Source organism: Eucyclogobius newberryi, unplaced genomic scaffold, assembly GCF_026437365.1.
Source record: "Eucyclogobius newberryi isolate DKJ021-1_F unplaced genomic scaffold, fEucNew1.0.hap1 SCAF_18, whole genome shotgun sequence".
Classification (NCBI taxonomy): Eukaryota; Metazoa; Chordata; class Actinopteri; order Gobiiformes; family Gobiidae; genus Eucyclogobius; species Eucyclogobius newberryi.
The window spans coordinates 12,100,271-12,119,974 of NW_027315812.1; the positions used below are offsets into that span (position 1 = coordinate 12,100,271).

The following is a 19,704-nucleotide window of genomic DNA, read 5'->3' on the forward strand; positions in this document are numbered from 1 at the left end:
CACCCTTAATTTTAACCAGCCTTGATTTAGTCTCAGTTTTCTCTCTTTAGTTTTTGTTCTGTTTTTGTTTAAAAAATTAAAACAAAAACAGAACAAAAACTTAAGAGAAAAACTTCTTAATGTGTGCTAAAAGAAATACTAAATCTAAAAAACTTGTCATTTATAAAGTATTTTCCACAAATCGTTAAACTACAGCACTTATTTTAGTAAAAGAGGAGATTAAGTTAGTCGAGTGAGAAAACAGGATGTCGAATAAGGATAGAATTAGATGACTTGCCTAAATTGATCCTAAGAATAAGTGATTTGGAAATGTATTTGATGAGTTCAAACTAATGAGGAAAATGATTGAGTTTTGGTGACAATGGCAAAACGTGGTCTGCCTCCTGATCAGCTGCTCCTCTGTGTATCCAACACTCTAATTATGCATAATGGTCGTTAATGCGCCATGTCACTGATTGCCAAACATTAGCTACTTTTTTTTCTCTGAGCTAATCAGGGTTTTATTAGCTTCTTTGCACAGGCTGCGTTGGTCCGACAGAGGATGTGTTCTGCTGGAGGAGATATGAAAACACTGAATTATGCCGTGGAAATGTGTTACGGCTCGAACAGATTTGATTTCAATATCTGCAAAACAAATGAGCGTCTATTGTCATTAGTGTTTCTCTGTTTTGAATCAGTTTGAAACACTCGGTTACAATTATTTCATGTCTTTAGTGAAAATAAGAATAAATAGTTGTTCAATTTGTATTTATTTTATTTATTTAATATGGACATAGCATTGGACAAACCAGATGTTATGTTTTTTAAGTGTTATAGCAGAATATGCTAATTTTCAACATCTGTCCATAGGGCCAATTTAGAGTTTCCAATTTGTACCTAACACATGCATGTCTTTGTAATTGTCTGTAAGAACACATTTTCAATTTTTTTTTTTTTTTAAATGAAATGTATTTAAATTGCCTTATGGACGTTCATGTCGTTCTCAGTAACTCAGGATTTTTTTTTTTAACACTCACAAAAGTCGGGAAAACGACTTGAGAATTTGGGTCAATTTATGTTAATCATTTAGCTGATTTGTTAATTTATGTTAAAAGTTTAAGCTCCCTGACTAACCATTACTCAATTTGGGAGTTTAGTCAGTCTTCCACATCATAAGAGAAACAGATTTCATAAGTAATTACCTATGTAACATCAGCTAGCTTGAATAAAAACGGTAGGATGCTTATGTTAAGTGTTAGATTTTAGAAAAGCTAACAATGACACTGTTGTTCGCTTCTTTAAACGCCGCTAAATTGTGGACTCCGAGATTTTTCTAGTCTGGTCTTCTTGAGATAAAAAGCAAACTACCTGTAGTCATAACCCTGACTTGTCATCTCTGTTCCCGAGCACCTGAGGACCACATGAACGCAGCATTAAACATATCTATCTCCATGGAGACCAGCAGGTGATGACAACAGGCCAAGTCAAGGTCAGATCTGTGGAGAGGTGAGACTCCGCTCAAGAATGCATGGTTTTTAGTGAACTTTCTCCAGCAGAAAAACACCTGCAAGTTCGCTCTGTTTTACTGCCATACTGTGGAACATAATGCACCTGTGGTTGCCTATCTTTAGGACTTCTCTTGAGCTCTTGTATCTGACGTGTCTAAACCTCATAGTAATAGTGGCCACAAATAAGCTGATCCCCATTTGTCTTTGACGTACATGGCTTTTAAAGATCACTAACCACAACAGAACTAAAACGGCTTTTCCATCAACTGTGTATGTTATATTGAACACTTATGGACTGACAAAACGAGGGTGCGAATGTTGCATAACCTTTAGCCTTATGTCACTGACCTCTGGAGCACGCTGCAAGGTCTTTGGGAGGCAGTGTGGTCAGTATATTTACATGGTATCATATTAGGTCGGTGCATATCGATATAGTTACATAAATACATTAAGGCAGTGTGGTCAATGCATGAAAATATATTCAAATCTTCTATTTAGTAGGGTTGTAGTCCAAACTAAAGATATTCCCTGCTGCTCCATTAGTCGACTAAAGGGAGCAGCAGTCTGAAACTTGAAAAAGCTCTTAAAACCTTTTCCATATCTCAAATTGTACTTTGAAGACCACAAACACACAGGCGTTTATGGAAAAAAAGGGGAAAAAAACAACTACAACGACTAATTCGTGTTGAGTTTGCATGTTCTCCCTGTGTCTGAGGGACTTTTCTGGTTGAATATAGGTCAATAAAATTAGTCGTCAATAAGTTATAGTGAAATTCCATTGGAAAAGTTAAGTGTATTTATTAATAAAGGCAGCTTAAACTTATGATTCACCAACAGATCTTCAGCTAACTCAAACCCAACTTCTGCTTGTGTCCCATAGAAAGCCTTATCTAAATAAAATAAGACTAAACCGCTAAAGGTTGACAGTCCTAGTATGTCGTTGTGACTGCGGGTATATATTGCACGAAACAATTGACAGTTTTGGAGGTAATCCGTGGGTTTCAGAACGATGAGAGTCTTGAACTGTTGCCATAGGAACCGAATGATGGTATAAGTGTCTTGCATAAGGATACAATTCAGTGCAATATGATAAGAGTGGAATGGCCGTCTTTTAAAATCACCTGGACCTTGAGTTCGGAATAAAAGTTGAATCAATGATATAAACTGTGTGTGTCTGTCTGTGTGTGTCTGTGTGTGTGTGTCTGTGTCTGTGTCTGTGTGTCTATGTCTGTGTCTGTGTCTGTCTGTGTCTGTGTGTGTGTCTGTGTGTGTGTGTGTGTCTGTCTGTGTCTGTGTCTGTGTCTGTGTCTGTGTGTGTATCTGTGTGTGTGTCTGTGTGTGTGTGTCTGTGTCTGTGTCTGTGTGTGTGTGTCTGTGTCTGTGTCTGTGTCTGTGTCTGTGTCTGTGTCTGTGTGTGTGTCTGTGTGTGTGTCTGTCTGTCTGTGTCTGTGTGTGTGTGTCTGTCTGTCTGTGTGTGTGTCTGTTTGTGTGTGTGTGTGTGTGTGTGTCTGTTTGTGTCTGTGTGTGTGTGTGTCTGTTTGTGTCTGTGTGTGTGTGTGTGTGTGTCTGTGTCTGTGTGTGTGTATGTCTGTGTATGTCTGTGTATGTGTGTGTATGTGTGTGTCTGTCTGTGTCTGTGTGTGTGTGTCTGTCTGTGTCTGTCTGTGTCTGTGTATGTCTGTGTATGTCTGTGTCTGTCTGTGTGTGTGTCTGTGTCTGTGTATGTCTGTGTATGTGTGTGTCTGTCTGTGTCTGTGTGTGTGTCTGTCTGTGTGTGTCTGTCTGTGTGTGTGTGTGTGTGTGTGTCTGTGTGTGTGTGTCTGTGTGTGTCTGTGTGTGTCTGTGTGTGTCTGTGTGTGTGTGTCTGTGTCTGTGTGTCTGTGTGTGTGTCTGTCTGTCTGTCTGTCTGTCTGTGTGTCTGTGTGTGTGTGTGTCTGTGTGTGTGTGTCTGTGTCTGTGTGTGTGTGTGTGTGTGTGTGTGTGTGTATGTCTCAGTGACGTCACATTATTTTTGAACTGGGAGACCAAAAGCTATCAATTAAACAAGTTTAGTTTATCTCGTCTAGAGCTGAGGACACATTTTTATCCAGAAGGGCAGACAAGATGAGTCTCAGGTGTAAAAAGTGACCTACATCAGCCGAGTGGACGCTGTTGTAGCTGTGTTCTCTTCTATCAAGTCATTTGTGTTGTGAACGGTCCATATGTGGTGTGTGGAGGGACTGTAGTGGTCAGACATCATGTCGTCAATTACTCTGCCTCAGGAAACTGCAATTTTCTTCCTGTTGAATCACATTTAAATTATTTTAGAAAGACTAGTATTAAAAGTAATCAAATCAATTTACTGCCAGCCCTTATGATGTTTCGGGATTATGCAACACCTCCCTATTTTTAGACGCTAATCAGTAATTTAAGGAAGAAAAGACTTGGAGTGAGAGAAAAGCACTGGGCACACAGAAAGTGGGGCAGTCGCTGCGTTGTGTGAGATAAAGGCGCTTGTGCTGTACTTTCAAAGCATCACCCATTTCCCCGATGCCCAGAGACATTCAGAGATGTGTCTTTTTCTCTTTGGTTTAAAACATGTTGTCCATATGATGATGTTTCTTTAGATAAACAGACCAAAAATGAAAGATTTAAAAGGTTATAATAGTACAGTTTGATGATTTCATGCTAGTAGGAAAGTGTCAAAATGCTAAGCTGGATGTACACTAAAGACATACAAAAGGCAAAAGATCATTATTATTATTATTATTATTATTATTATTAAGACCTTTCTAGACCTCAACAATTTTGGGGAAGAATACAGTTTATAAAATATGTTTCTGATAAGCATTTTACATCTTTTGATAGGATTCTACTCTTGACCTGCTAAACTAATACAAGAATCCCATGCATTTCTGACTGATTGTAGACTGGATCATTTGTTCGTTGCAAAGGAAATTATTTCAAATGCTGTTCTAAATCACTGCAGTCTTTGCTATTTGTCATTTAGATTCAATTGCAGTATATATATGGCAGCCCTCTCAGACACTTTTGACTTGTTTTTGATTTTAATTTTATTTCATGCAGAGAAAATTGATTAGGTTCAAGCTAGGGCTGTGTAATTAATTGCATTTAGAGTCTCTAATTGTCTATGATCAGGTTTTTAATCAAGAAGTCCACTGCCAATTCCCTGTCAGTTAAAGGAAGAAATGTAACCGAAGATTAAAAGTGAAATTGAAAAAATACATTTGAATTAAAAAACGTGATCGAAAAGCCCTAGTTTAAGCATAACAGAAACATTTTATTTTCATTTGTATTTAATGCATTTGATGCTTAACCTGATTCTGCTTCTAATTAGATCTTTCTTAACACTCATTACTGCCTTTTAGTATATGATGTTAAGACATTTTTTTTAACACCAATAAGCATTAATTAAAAATGCATTTCTTTTGGTCTCTTCACAACATGCTTATTACCAAAATCTTAAGGAGTTTTTTAATAGGAAACAAGACGTGAATAAGAGCTGAATAAATACTAAAGAACACTTAATCCACCACTTTAGCAGCTGGTTAGATCTTAATAGGTTTACCCTAAAATAAAGTGTTCCCAAAATAATTTCACGCTAACATTGATCTGGTAGCACAGATCAGAAGCTTTTATCCGTTCTCTCCGCCCACACACACTCTGTCTGTTTCACGTCGTCTTTCATCTTTCCAGACGCTTCCCTCACCCTCTTTTAATTGGCCTGGTGTGGATCATTACATCAGCAGTGGTCAGACATGGGCCAATGATTAAGCTCCATCAAAAGCTCCATCAAAAGCTCCATCAGTCCCTCCATGTTCCTTCTCTCGCTCTCTTCCTCTTGCTGTGCACCTCATCTGTTACATGACCCCAGTGACCTATAACAAACCGGACAGTTCCTCTAATATGGCGCCTTTTGAACCGTCCTGGAGAGGAGATCTCTCCGGCAAGACATCAAATCATGTCAGGGATCAGCGGTTAGTGAGACTTTAAGACGGATGTGTTAAGGTCAACTCCATCTAGATGGGAAAAAGAAAAAACAATTACAGACAGGAGCAATACAAGGCTCTTGTTGCTTTGTACGTTTAAAGTGAAGGTGTATACTTTATTTTCTGTGCGGGGAAATTTGGTCTTTGTATTTACACTTTCTTTAGTGCGATGTACAGCCTGTTGTAGGTTTACTGTGCCAGCAATAAAGTTATTTATAGAAGATTACACGTTTGGATCATGAATTATTAACATGTAAAGTGCAAGATCTGTCCTTTCTGGGCTTCAAAAAACTAATAAATAAGAGGATGTGATATGGGAATATTTTAGTGGACAATAATATTGTCCACTAAAATATATGTTTGAACTTCTAAAAGTAGCGTAAATTCATCTTGATTACTGTCTCTATGACTTCAAGTTAATATGAACTGAAAATGCATTTATTAAATTTTTTACCTGCTTGTTTTGTCAATTTTACCTATTTTACTTATCTGTCCTGTATTTTGTGTTTTTATTGCTAAAACAAAAACTATTATAGGGCTCGGAAATTCATCGAAATTGAATCAAGATTAAGATTCAGTCATTTTTGATCATTCATCGAGGTCTACTCCAACCGTTTCAGAAATGTGACTATTTTTGGTGTTAAAAAGCAATGATCTAAAGTGTAGTTTATGTTCAGAAAATTCATATTGAAAGCTATTTATATAAAAACCAATTGTTTTTCCCCCATATTGCCCGTGCCCTACATAGCCTTCCACAGATCTGACCTGTAACTTGGCCTTGTGGCGTGACGTTCATAAGTTTAATTACTAACATTTCCAGCAAAGTAAAAGCATCTCCATGAAGACGAGCAGTTTGCAGACCCTCCAACAGCTTCCTTGTCTGTATTCAATTGTTCTTTTTAAAGTCTTGGAGAACTTTGGGGAAATACATAATGTGAGCGTCTAAATCTCTTGCACATGGGCAGTTTTGCTCATCTGAATCTGTGAGTCAGATGCAGCCACTGAAGCCAAAACACCTCACGACTCATCTCCTGTGAAACGCTGCCAGCGAAACGTGGGAAGACGTCCAGAGAGTGTGCGGATCGCGGACGCTCTGTACCTGCCTTTGGCCCCGAGAGCTCCTGCCCTTCGCTACTTCGGAGAGAGAAAACCTTCAGCTTTAATGTCCCCAGATTAATACGGCACGAGGACGAGGAGCAGCCACTGAAAAATGCATTCACCCGTGTCAATGTGCGGTTTGATGCAGTAAGCCGAATTTACATTTGAATTTTAACACGATAATACATAAGCATAACATTAAGAGGCAGAGTGGCTGGTTCACCTCACAGCATCTCACAGCAACACGGCCCTGTGCTTTATCCTACAGGGTTAGGATGTGTTTTAATTGATTTGATAATTGCTATGAATCATTCAAATTGTGATTTATTGTGCATTCCTAAAACATGCTTGTTGGGGTTCCTGATTTTCAAACCGTACAAAGGCGCGTGTATCAAAATCTGTTCCTGGCTTTCTCAATTCACTTTTCTTAACTTTTGTGCATTGCCAGTATTCACATGCATGAATTTACTAGTGTATATATAAAAAAATAACTAATTCCTTGCCTAATTTCTTATGAGTTTGCCATCAATAACATGTTTTGCAATTAGATGCCGACTCATTTTGCTAATTTTATCTCAAGATATTGCTTTTACAACACTTTTAATACACTTTTCTTTATTTTTCTAAAGATTTTGTTGCACGTAGGCTTTTTTAGACAGGAAATGACGGAGTGAGATGTGGGATGAGAGACCACCGGGCAGTACAAAACCACCAATATTTCATACATACGCCCACTCTTTCCTAAACACGTGTCACAGCTCATCGTCATTCCTCTCGTCTGCACGGCACTTATTAAGCTTTAATCAGAACCATAACGAACGCAGCTCCTTGTGACGGAGCGGAGGATGACAAGCTCTATTGTGAACCATGGGTCTTAAATACGATCTCTAACTTCACTCAGCATTATTTACAGGTAGAACAACAGAAGCTGCAGGGGGAAAAAACACTGTGGCTCATCGTGTCGAGCTTTCACCCACCAAAACGAAGATCAATTCCCGCGCATAAGGCTGTTGCGTCCTTGGACAAGACACTTCACCCACATGACACACGCTGTTGGAAATGCTTCTCCCCCCCTCAAACTGCACGTGTGTGTGGACATTCTGCACACTTAGCTCCTGGCCCTTGTCTTCCGCGTAGCCATCTGCAACTTATAATTAAATTGGCCTCACACTTGAAGTTTGAGCCTTGGGCCTGCTCAGCGGTGCTCCAGAAATCATGTTTTCGTCAAGACACGGGATGATGTCATTTTCTGTCGGGCGACGATCGCAATAAGCCGCATTGATGGTTTAAAGATGTATTAGGGATTCGAATGAGCAGTTTGTTCTGTCCGTTGTCTTCTTGGTGTGTTTGTGTGTTTGGCGTGTGCAGTGTTGGGGGCAGGGGCTGGTCGGTATTGATCCGTGAGAGCTTTAGCCTGGAGGCAAACGTATCTTGGTTACATGTGCAGCTGGTGTGAGCTTTTATTGTGGCGCAATGGCACAGTCTGATCACCTCAGCTTATGTCACTACTGACCCGATACTACAACCGCCGCTTTTAGTGTCGCGGGCCACTGTCCAGACGGTAAACGGTGGCGCTGCATGTCGCCAGAACAATACAGTATTTTATCACGTTTAGAAAGCGTTATGGACGTCAAGATTCCGAGGTTAATCGATAATCGGGATTGTTCAGGTCACAATAGTGAGAACAAAGAAGAAAATCATAATTGTGACAAGTTTGGGCATGGCAAGGCAGGTTTATTTGTAGTGCACATTTCATACACAAGGCAATTCAAAGTGCGGAAAAATGCATTAAAATCACAAAGAAATGACAGAAATCACAAGACGGTTTAAGAAATTAAAGAGAAGAGTGCAAAGAAAAATCCTTTCAGTCATAATCTATAGTCCAAACATACTCATACAAGTAAAAAGCTTTTTATCTGGCTGTTTTTGTCCCATAAACAGTTTTTTGTCATTCAGAAAGTTTGATTTCCTAAAGCTGGTCACAAACTTGAGCGATAGTAACATGTTAGGCAAGAAAACTAACTATTTCATTGTGCCCTGGAAGGCGCTGAACCACAAATGTTTTTTAATGTTGCATAAGTGATAAAAGATACAATAATAGATTTGGTGAAGGGAAAAGACAAATACAAGAAATCCTAGAAATAACATGTACTCAGCATTACTCACATACTTCACAAAAAACACTTACTCTTTCAATTGGTGGTGTTCAGAACATCATTACGTTCCTGAAATCGTTGTAAAATTGTTATATTTTAGTCGTGGATGTCGTCATAAACCTTCCTCGGGTGTAAATGTACAACGTGTGCCCTTTTGAATGTCCTTTTAGAAGTTTTAGAGTTTCTAAATATTCAGGGATGAACCAACCAGGCCAAATTTAAGTGTTCTCTCTTTGTCATTGTCACACTTTTATTTCCATCCAACTTTGATAAGCCTATTATAGTTTGTCGTCTGTAACTAAACTGTCAGTAGACGTCATTCCTTCTTAGCTCCACTTGTTAAACAGTGATTAGTTGCTCTGGGTCACGTCCTGCTTTTGAAAACATGCGGGTCGATGGCGGATGCTGAGCAGCGCAGCGTGAAATTGCTTGTCATACTTACTGCAAACATGTCAGCCAGTGGGACAACATGGCTGACTTTACCCCACAATCAATTACCGATCACTTCATACCAGGACGACCGCAGAAACTGCACCGGACGCTGTGACGGACACGTGGACTCTCCATCGCGGCTGGACTTGAACCGCGAGAGCCGCTTGTCCGTGTGTTTTCCCCCGTCGTTGTTAATAGTGACGTGCGGATGATGGATTTGACTGAAGTTCTTGTTGAAACTGTTAAGGTTCATTGACTGTTTGTGTTCAGGAGGGTGCCATGGTTTGTTGGAAAGTCTGTAAATGCTGCCCTCAAGTGTTGTGTTTGAAAAATACACCCTGACGTTGAATAGCACAGATTATAATGAGACTTTGGTGACATAAACGAGATAAATTATGTGTAGAATGCCTAAATTGTGCTTATATAATTGCATGGAAAATGTACTTTTATCATATAATGTCTGTAGAATGGGTATTAGTGATATAAGATAAAAGATGCAGCAATAGGATGGTATTTTTTGCTTTGCTTATTTGGAGTTAATCTTCCACCTTGATGATAATTTTGTACACATGTCGAACAATATTTAAAATGTTGTCTTTCTTCATTTCATTACAGGTTGTGGACACATTATCCAGGCTTTCCTACGCAGCCATCACACAACAAACTGGAATCAGGTAGAAGGCTTCATTTGTGATTTCGATTCAATATCATTATGATGTAGTTAATGCCCAAACTTCTTCCTTCGATGGGCCACAATCAATACGCAATCATGTCTGTGGTGTTTATTTTAACGTTATGTTTGTCTTCAGTTATTGTGTTTCAAAAATAATGCTTTGACAAATCTGAGCGCCCCATTTTGCACGCCAATATAGACCCGACTTTTGACTGCCCGAGTATAACGTCATTGAATCATATGTGAAATACATAAATGCTTCAGGTGAATAAAAACTTCTTGAATTTAGAGTTAATTTTGAGTTATCAATGTGAAAGTTCTTCTGTAGTTTACATAAAAAAATGTCGGGAAAGAAATGTCAAATGTCAAAATTGCACATATTTAGGACATATAAAGCTGAAATATTAATAGAGCCAGTTTGAAATGTATTGCTTCATTTTGTTGATATATTCGAACAAAATTATTACAAACAAGATAAGATAAGAGTTAAGGCAAGGCAAGGCAAGGCAAGTTTATTTGTAGAGCACATTTCATACACAAGGCAATTCAAAGTGCTTCACAGCAGGAAAAATGCATTCAAATCACAAAGAAATTACAGAAACAGAAATACAATAAAATTAACTAAATTAAAAATGATCAATCCAACTGATTTTCTAAACTAATAAAATCACAAACAAAAGAGAAGAGTGCAAAGAAAAAATCCTTTCAGTCATATGCGCAGCTAAACAAAACTGTTTTTAGCTTAGATTTGAACATTGTCAGAGTAGAAGCCTGTCTCACATCTTCAGGAAGACTGTTCCAGATTTTAGCTGCATAAAACTGAAACGCAGATTCCCCATGTTTTGTCCTGACTCTGGGCACCAGCAAGAGGCCGGTCCCTGAGGTCCTCAGAGTCCGAGATGGTTCATATGGCACTAACATATCCAAGATGTACTTTGGTGCTAGGCCATGGAGAGACTTGTACACAAGCAGAGCTGCTTTAAAGTCTATTCTCATAGCCACAGGGAGCCAGTGCAGAGACCTGAGAACAGGACTAATGTGATCATACTTCCTGGTTCTGGTCAGGACCCGAGCAGCAGCGTTCTGGATGTACTGCAGCTGTTTTACAGCTCGTTTGGAGAGACCAGTGAGCAGGCCGTTACAGTAGTCTAATCTACTGGAGACAAACGCATGGATAAGTCTCTCTAAATCTGGTTTTGACACTATATTTTTGATTTTGGCAATGTTTTTTAGATGGTAAAAAGCTGCTGATGTTATTGATTTGACGTGGCTATTAAAGTTCAAGTCTGAGTCCATTATTACCCCCAGATTTCTAATTTGGTTTGTAGGTTTTAGAGCGAGACTCTGGAGGTGACCGCTAACACTTTCTCTTTGTTTCTGTGGGCCAAAAACGATTATTTCAGTCTTGTCTGAGTTCAGCTGGAGAAAGTTGTTTTGCATCCACAAACTGATCTGTTGGATGCAGTGACAGAGTGAATCTACTGGTCCATAGTCACCTGCCGATAGTGAAACATAGATCTGAGTGTCGTCTGCATAATTGTGATAGGACACATTTTCACTGCGTATCAACTGACCCAACGGCAGCATGTAGAGGTTGAACAGAAGGGGACCCAGGACTGACCCTTGGGGCACTCCACAGGTCAGGGTCATGTGGTCCGAGACACAGCTACCAATTTCAACAAAGTACTTCCTGTCTTCCAGATAGGACCTTAACCAGTTTAGGGCAGTGCCAGTGATGCCCACCCAGTCCTCTAGTCTCTGTAAGAGGATCCCATGATCGACAGTGTCAAAAGCAGCACTCAGATCTAACAGAATTAAGACTGAGGCTTTGCCCGTGTCAGTGTTCAGGCGGATGTCATTTGTCACCTTGACAAGAGCAGTCTCAGTGCTGTGATGAGGTCTAAAACCTGACTGAAAAACATCAAATGAGTTGTTTATTAAGAGGAAATCTGTGAGCTGTTGGTAAACAACCTTTTCAAGGACTTTGCCCAAAAATGGCAGATTAGAGATGGGCCGGTAATGACTCAGTACTGCGGCATCAAGACTGCTCTTCTTTAGGAGAGGCTTTATGACCGCAGTTTTCAAAGACATTGGGAATGTTCCAGATTGAAGCGACATGTTAACTATGTGAGTGAATGGTGCTAACAAACTGTTCAGCACAGACTTTAGAAATCTGGTGGGTAACACATCAAGGCAGCATGTAGATGAACTCAGACTGGTGATGATCTCATGGACAGTTTTGTCAGTTACTGGTGCAAAGTGAGTTAGCTCTAAGTGTCTTGGTGGTTTTAGGGTAATTTTTTGCATTGTGGGATTTATAGCATTTTTAATGCCCTGAACTTTGTCATTAAAGAATAATGCAAACTCATTACACTTGGATGTGGAAATGAGTTCTAACGGCAGCTGAGCTGGAGGGTTTGTTAATCTGTTTACTGTGGCAAACAGGACACGCGAGTTGTTACTGCAGCTTCCAATTATTTCAGAAAAATATCTTTCCCTAGTTCTACATAAGATTAGGTTGTACATGTTCAGCTTTTCTTTGTAAATCTCTTTTTGAACCTGGAGCTTTGACTTGCGCCATTTCCGTTCGGCCCTGCGGCACTCCCTTTTCTGTGCCCTGACCGAATCATCATTTCTCCACGGCGCCTTCTGCTTATTTTTAACCATTTTAGCCTTTATAGGGGCGATGGTGTCCAGAACATTCAAAACACTAGATGTAACAGAGTTCAACAAATCATTTACATTAGAACATGAGACATTTTCAAAGTTTATCATTTCCATAAACAGTGCACCTGTGCCATCACTTATGTGTCTCCTCTGAACAACTGCAGGACCAACCGGAGATTGGGGAGAAACAGACAGGTCAAAGAAGACACAGAAATGATCAGACAGAGCAACATTGATCACATTAACATTTGAAATATTTACCCCCTTTGTAATTATGAGATCTAGAGTGTGTCCTTTGCTGTGGGTGGGGCCTCTCACATGCTGAGTAAGACTGAAGGTTTCAAGGACAGCATCAAGCTCTTTAGCGTTTCTGTCACAAATATTATCAACATGCACGTTGAAATCACCTGTAATGACCAAACCATCAAAGTCTGTGCATATGACTGAAAGCATCTCAGTAAAATCATCAATAAAACTTTGGCAGTGCTGGGGAGGCTTGTATAAAACAATGAAGAGAATGGATGGAGACCGAGAGTTAAGATATTCCTTTATCGTCCCACATGGGGAAATGGTATTTTTGTTTTCTTATTTACTATTTGAGAGTATATCTTACTGAATTTTTGAGTTAAAACTTTAATAAATTAGGCTGAGAATTAGAATTCTGTAAAATCTGTTTTCTGTGTTAGTCCTAATCTTTGAATTGGCAGAAAATGACCTTTTGACGTCACAATGTTCCATATAAATCTATGGGTGACTGAGATAAACCAGCTTTATTTGCAGACTGGACAGTTTCTGTTGTTTCCACGTGAAAGCTTTTTATGCTGAGAAAGAAAACTCACCAAAATACTAGAAATGAAAACTAAAAAAAGGCCCAACATCTGATCCGTTAAGTGCTGAGGCCTTCCCTGTTCCACTTCCCTGTTACAGGTTTCACAATTACTCGCCGCCTTTATGCAATGGTGGATTAACTGGAGTTTCCGCTACTTTTGTAAAAGAAAAATGCTTGCAGCGCTCTTTATAAATTCCCTTTGACAATCAGTATTTCATGTTGACTTTCTAGACTGTAAAACCAAATGCAGAATCAAGTAGTTTAACATGATTTGTAATAAAGAGTGTGGCTTAACCTTTCTTCTTTTAACCTTTCTTCTTTTAACCTTTCTTCCAGGCCGTTTCCGACTGAGGAGAGTGTTCAGGATGAAGAAATCTACAACCATTTGGAAGATCTCATAGAGTACGTCTCATTCTTCTGTCCATAGAGACTTGATAAACCTTTTACACCATGTTTTTGCATGGAAAAAACACACGTTCCCGGAGTGTAGCCTGGAAACCCGCCACCTCCAACTCAGTTCACAGCATGAGTAATCCGCGCTCAGTTTAACACGAGCCATATGGGACTGTGGCCGATCATCTGTTCAGTTTGCGTCATATTTTTTACAGATTTTGTCCAACGCACGACAAACTGGTCCAACTCCTTGTTCTATTACAATCATGTATCAGTTTGAAAAAATGAATCACCGTTGTCGACCACTGAAACTGTAAACGGCTTCATGTGTCGACGATAAATCACTCGAGAACAGCACCAGAAACTGAAACAGGAGCAGTTACTGTACTCACTTAAGAGTATTATCACTTTGAAATTGTAGTAGTTATCCAGGAAATGTAATATTGTCAACATAAAGCTTTTGTTACTTGTACACTTGAGTATTATTCAAGAAGAGCTCAAAGTATTCAGTGTGAAAACTACTCCAAGAAGTATAGATTCTTTAGAAAGTTCCTCAAGTTATGTATCTGAGTACTACCCACCTCTGAACTGTAGATATTCTATGTATTATTATAATATTAGTCACCAATAATTGTCATTGTATGTTTGTACTTTTGTATGTTGGTAATTGATTGGTAATAATTGCATTTTCTAATTTTAATCTAATTATGTCTTCGGAAACCTGTAAAAAAAAGTCTTAATTTAAAAGAAAAAACAAAAGCAATTTATGAAATTTGCATTGACACTGGAGAGTGAATTCATGTATGATGTTTGATACTAATTTTGATATAATTAACTTTTTTTTATACAGTAGAATGTAATGATCAACAGCAGCACTAAGGTCCAGTTTGAGAACATGTGCACAAGTCAAGGTCCTGAAGAGGATTTTGAAAATCAAGACATTTTGAAGTCATTATCAATCTGTGTTCTCAGACCAAGTCAGCAGGTTGAAAATGACTTTCGGATGGAAGTTGGAAGAAACGTCTTGATTTTCTAATCAGCGTCCAGATGACTAAACTTCAATCCTTTTCAATGATGTAACACTCATGTGAAGCAGAGTTCTGCTTTTGCACTGATCAGAACATCCCACACTGGACTCTGTGACTGACTTTAATCTGCCCAAAACGTCGCTGAATGCAGCGATGGGATTGGCTGATTGCCGTAACATACAAAAACCTTTTCCATCTTTCCCTCTCGTTTCTCTAATGAGCGGAAAAGTTAAGTGTTGCAACATCTGTCAGATAATAACAGACTGATCTCCCGCGCAGTAAACGCGTTCTCCAGCTGCGCTGCAAACTGACTGACGCACAGAGACGCTGTCTTCAGACGCCAAGAAGTGATCGTTTCATAGCAAGAGGTGATCGTTTCATAGCAAGAAGTGATCGTTTCATAGCAAGAAGTGATCGTTTCATAGCAAGAGGTGATCGTTTCATAGCAAGAGGTGATCGTTTCATAGCAAGAGGTGATCGTTTCATAGCAAGAGGTGATCGTTTCATAGCAAGAGGTGATCGTTTCATAGCAAGAGGTGATCGTTTCATAGCAAGAGGTGATCGTTTCATAGCAAGAGGTGATCGTTTCATAGCAAGAGGTGATCGTTTCATAGCAAGAGGTGATCGTTTCATAGCAAGAGGTGATCGTTTCATAGCAAGAAGTGATCGTTTCATAGCAAGAGGTGATCGTTTCATAGCAAGAGGTGATCGTTTCATAGCAAGAGGTGATCGTTTCATAGCAAGAGGTGATCGTTTCATAGCAAGAGGTGATCGTTTCATAGCAAGAAGTGATCGTTTCATAGCAAGAGGTGATCGTTTCATACGGGGCGAGTTGGCTGTCTCATGAAAGGCTGACCACTGTTCCTGCGAAACATGCACCTTTGCATTTAATTAATTTCCTCATTAGGCAATTTCTTCTGTGAATCTGAGTCGGATTGTAATGAAACACACATCATTTTGCAGCTTAACATAGATCAAACGCGTCTCTATTGTCCCCACTGTCTGTCCGCCTCCCTGTGCTCGCCTGTGCTCATCTGTGCCGGCCCTCCTTATGCCCGCCCTCCTCCCTGTGCCCGCCCTCCTTGTGCCCGCCCTCCTCCCTGTACCCGCCCTCCTTGTGCCCGCCCTCCTCCCTGTACCCGCCCTCCTTGTGCCCGCCCTCCTCCCTGTGCCCGCCCTCCTACCCCTCCTCCCTGTGCCCTCCCTCCTCCCTGTACCCGCCCTCCTTGTGCCCTCCCTGCTCCCTGTGCCCACCTGTAATTCTAACACTGTTCAGGAAAGATCGTTATGTTGTTCTGTTTAATACTCAATAATGAATATCTAGCTTTGATACTAGTTTTATTATAGATTCATATCACATTGTTTAAAACTCGATACATAGTTTAAAACAGCTTGATGCATTTTTAGCACACACTTTTCCTTCTCTGTGTCTGAATATACAGTGCACTATGTCCCTGCTTGCTGACTTATACATGGTGTGTACTAGTACTATAAAATATTGATTACTGAGATCCGAGTCCATTTACAGGGCACAAACCCCAGCGTAAAGCCTGAGTCATGCGTTTGGTGCCGTTGGTGCAATAATGGCTTCAGTCAGACTTATGTGTGTAAGCCACTTTCACAGCTGAGGATTAAGTGTTGTCCCTCTAACAAGATTTGTAGGAAAGTATTAAAATCAAGTTTGAAAGCAGCAGATGCTTCTTATATGTGATTTAAATGTCAAAATCATTGCTTTCTGTTGCTTACAGTGAAAAAGTGGAGGACGAGGAGGACTTGTACGACTGTGTTTTCGATGATGAAGATGGAGGAGAGATTTATGAAGATTTGATGAAAACAGAAGCCATTGCTCCTCCGGTCAGTCTCTCTCACATCTCTCTGAATTGCACTCCAGTATCAGTCGTGATGAGAATTGAATGTATTATTTAAAATGCTTAATACAAATAAGTAAACATCACTGCGGAGTTATCATTCGGATATAACATTGGATTTGGATGAATTGTTTGTGACAATATCTGACAAAACAATTAAATGAATATAGAAAACATACCAATAGCCATATTTTCTCAGTAAACATTGTAGGAAAAGTACAATTTGTTCAAAGTAAATTGCATTCCATCACTTCAGCTGAGGTTTATTGTGCATTTACTTGTCAATTTGAAAGTCACTAAGGAGAGTGTATATTTGTGTAAGTTTTCAAGGGCATGATTTCAGCAGAAACTTTCCTATATCTTTTTTCCCTCACTCTCTGATATGATCTTTCTTAACACGTGTCTGACATGTGTCTCCCGTGTGAACTCTGTGTGTGTTTTTATGGTTTCTGTATTATGTGCAGACATGTCAGAAGCAGTCGGACATCAGGAGTTGCTGTTTAACCGAGATCAAACAAACGGAGGAGAAGTACACGGAGACCCTGGAGTCCATAGAGAGGGTACTGAACAAATCAATACATTTGACATGAATCTGAACGAGCAGCTGAGCAATAATTCACCAGGTTATTTATTACTATTTGTTTTAATTTTGTCAGGACAGTGCATGTTAATGAACGCGCAGGATTGTACGGTAGCATGATCTTTATTGGCAAAAACACATCAATATAAAAGTCTATATATATAAATAAATAAATACATAATGTAGCCTATTAATAAATATAATAAACATACACTCATACATATACAGCGTGATAACTAGCATACATTTCAAACAGTGTCAAATCTATTGTAATAATTCTGTCTGAGGTATTATACTGATGTTATGGGGGTTAAGTCCCGGTTTGGATATGGTTTGAACAGACTTGTGCCTGGATTAGTCATATACTTGATTCTGTCCCCCTGAGACCTGGTTTAGTCCTGGTTTAGAACAGGTTTAGTTCCACTTTAGACCTCGTTTTGTTCATTCATTCGGGCTTAGTTCTGGTTGAGACTTGGTCGTGCTCGCCCTTGTATAGTACCGGTGTAGTCCTGGATCAGTTCTGGCCTAGGCTCAGGTCCTCTTCCCGGTTTGGGATGGGAACCACTTGCAAATTGGGTCTAAACCAGGACTAAATCCAAAACTATAGCTGGACTGCATCACTGAACAAGGACTAGAACAGGACCAAAGGGAGTCCACATCAGGATTGGCTCAATTTAGGCCCAAATAACGTCTTGGTTTATTCAATATGTTCTGTCTTCTTGTAGACGTAGGGTTTATGTCCTGGTCAAATCCTGATTTAGTCCTGCTTTAATCCCTGGTTCATGGTCTCGTTCTAGTCTGGTTCTGTCCTGGTCTAGTCTTGGTTTAGGTCTGGTATAGTCGTAGTTGAGTTTAAAGGTCCCATAACATGCAAAATCGACTTTTCAGAGCTTTTAACCTTCTTACATTTCTATTTGTGCTTCATATATGTACCCAGAGTGTTTTTTTGATTGATTCCCGCAGTGTTTAGCTATATTACAGACTATCTCCTGTCCTCGAATCTCCAAACTGACGGGCGGTGGATGCAAGACCGCGTCATAACCACAGGCACGCATCATCGTAACTATTATGTTATGGGTGTTGCACAACCCTTATTATTATCAATTATACACTTAGGATGGACTACGAAACGTGAAAAAAAGCATGTTATGGCACCTTTAATGTAGTGAACTCGCCCTTAGTTCTGTTGTAGATTGATTTAAAGTCCTGTATGAGTTTTGGTTTAGTCTCGCTTTGTTCCTGGTTTAGTCTTGTCATTAGCAATAAACAGACGCATCTTTGAGACCTCTACGTCCCTCATAACTCGAATGCTTTTACTTTGCGTGCGCCGCAGTCTACCTCCACCCACAGCCACTCATCTTCCCTGTTGTGTGCATCTCGGAAAAAAGTCCCGCTGCTGATTTCCCAGAGGAGCGTCGCACTAAATGACTTTGGCTGTGAAGTGGATGTACAAGTTTAGCTCGCACTTTGAGATGTAGAGGCGACCGCGCGACACTGGAAGGGGAAAAAAGTCGTTACATTTCAAACTCGGAAAGTGAGATTATTGCCGGGGCCCAGACAGACTCCTCGCTTTTGCTGACGGCGGCGCTTTGCTACTTCACATTAAATAATAGCAAGGGCCAAACGACTTTCCCCATTCGCACCATTACCCCAGAGGGACAAACCTCATTCTCTTCATGCTCTCTTGCAGCACTTCATGTCGCCCCTCGCCGGCTTCTTATCCGCGAGCGAGACTGAAAATGTGTTCGTGAATATACCGGTAAGTCATTTTACTTTGAAGTTCAACTGTCGCTCAAGGACGGTTGATCATGTTCACTTTCAATGACTGCACAAACCATTCTTGATTCTTCTTTTTTTGTTCAGGATCTGGTCAAAGTTCATAAAAGTTTGCTGCTTGAAATCCAAGACTCCGTGCTACACAGAAGTGCCCAAAACCTCTACCAGATATTTATCACTTTCAAAGAGAGGCAAGTACAACTGTCAGACTGTGTAACCTTCCCAAATCCCACCCGCTCCCATCACTCTTTATGTACACGGACTTTGCAAAAGCTATATCTGTCTGTCTATGTCAATTAAAAAATACTGATAATTGAAATGATGTTTTAGAAAATATGAATCATTATCGTGACAGTTACAGTTGATATGACTAATTGGATTTATTTCTGATTGTTCACATCCGTCATGCAAGATCATGCAAAAAAAGAACATGAAAACAACAAAAACAAAAATAAAATACATTTTTTTAAAGATTGAAAGACAAAGTATTATGGATTTTAATAAAAATACAACAGATACTTCATTTTGATGATCAAATTTCACTAAACAGCTGGTCTATTTATTAGATTATCTGATATTACAGTTATCTGTTTCTGTTCATGTAAATGTACCCAGTGTATTTATCCCATACATGTGTCGTAAGTTTTGTATGTGATAAATACTGTTCATTAGAAACTTGAAAATCTCCCAAAACTGCAACCAGAATAGTTTGAATATGCAAACCATGA

General features: G+C 39.6%; 1 protein-coding gene across 1 annotated transcript in view; it reads left to right on the forward strand.

Moving 5' to 3' along the window:
- Positions 1 to 19,704, forward strand: part of LOC140364421 (guanine nucleotide exchange factor VAV3) — a 127,674-nt gene that overhangs the window by 56,845 nt on the left and 51,125 nt on the right. Inside the window, exons 3-8 of the mRNA XM_072450540.1 lie at positions 9,778 to 9,836; positions 13,668 to 13,733; positions 16,501 to 16,606; positions 17,085 to 17,180; positions 18,891 to 18,959; positions 19,064 to 19,167. Of these exons, the coding sequence (XP_072306641.1) occupies positions 9,778 to 9,836; positions 13,668 to 13,733; positions 16,501 to 16,606; positions 17,085 to 17,180; positions 18,891 to 18,959; positions 19,064 to 19,167 (500 nt within the window). The remainder of the gene's footprint in view (positions 1 to 9,777; positions 9,837 to 13,667; positions 13,734 to 16,500; positions 16,607 to 17,084; positions 17,181 to 18,890; positions 18,960 to 19,063; positions 19,168 to 19,704) is intronic.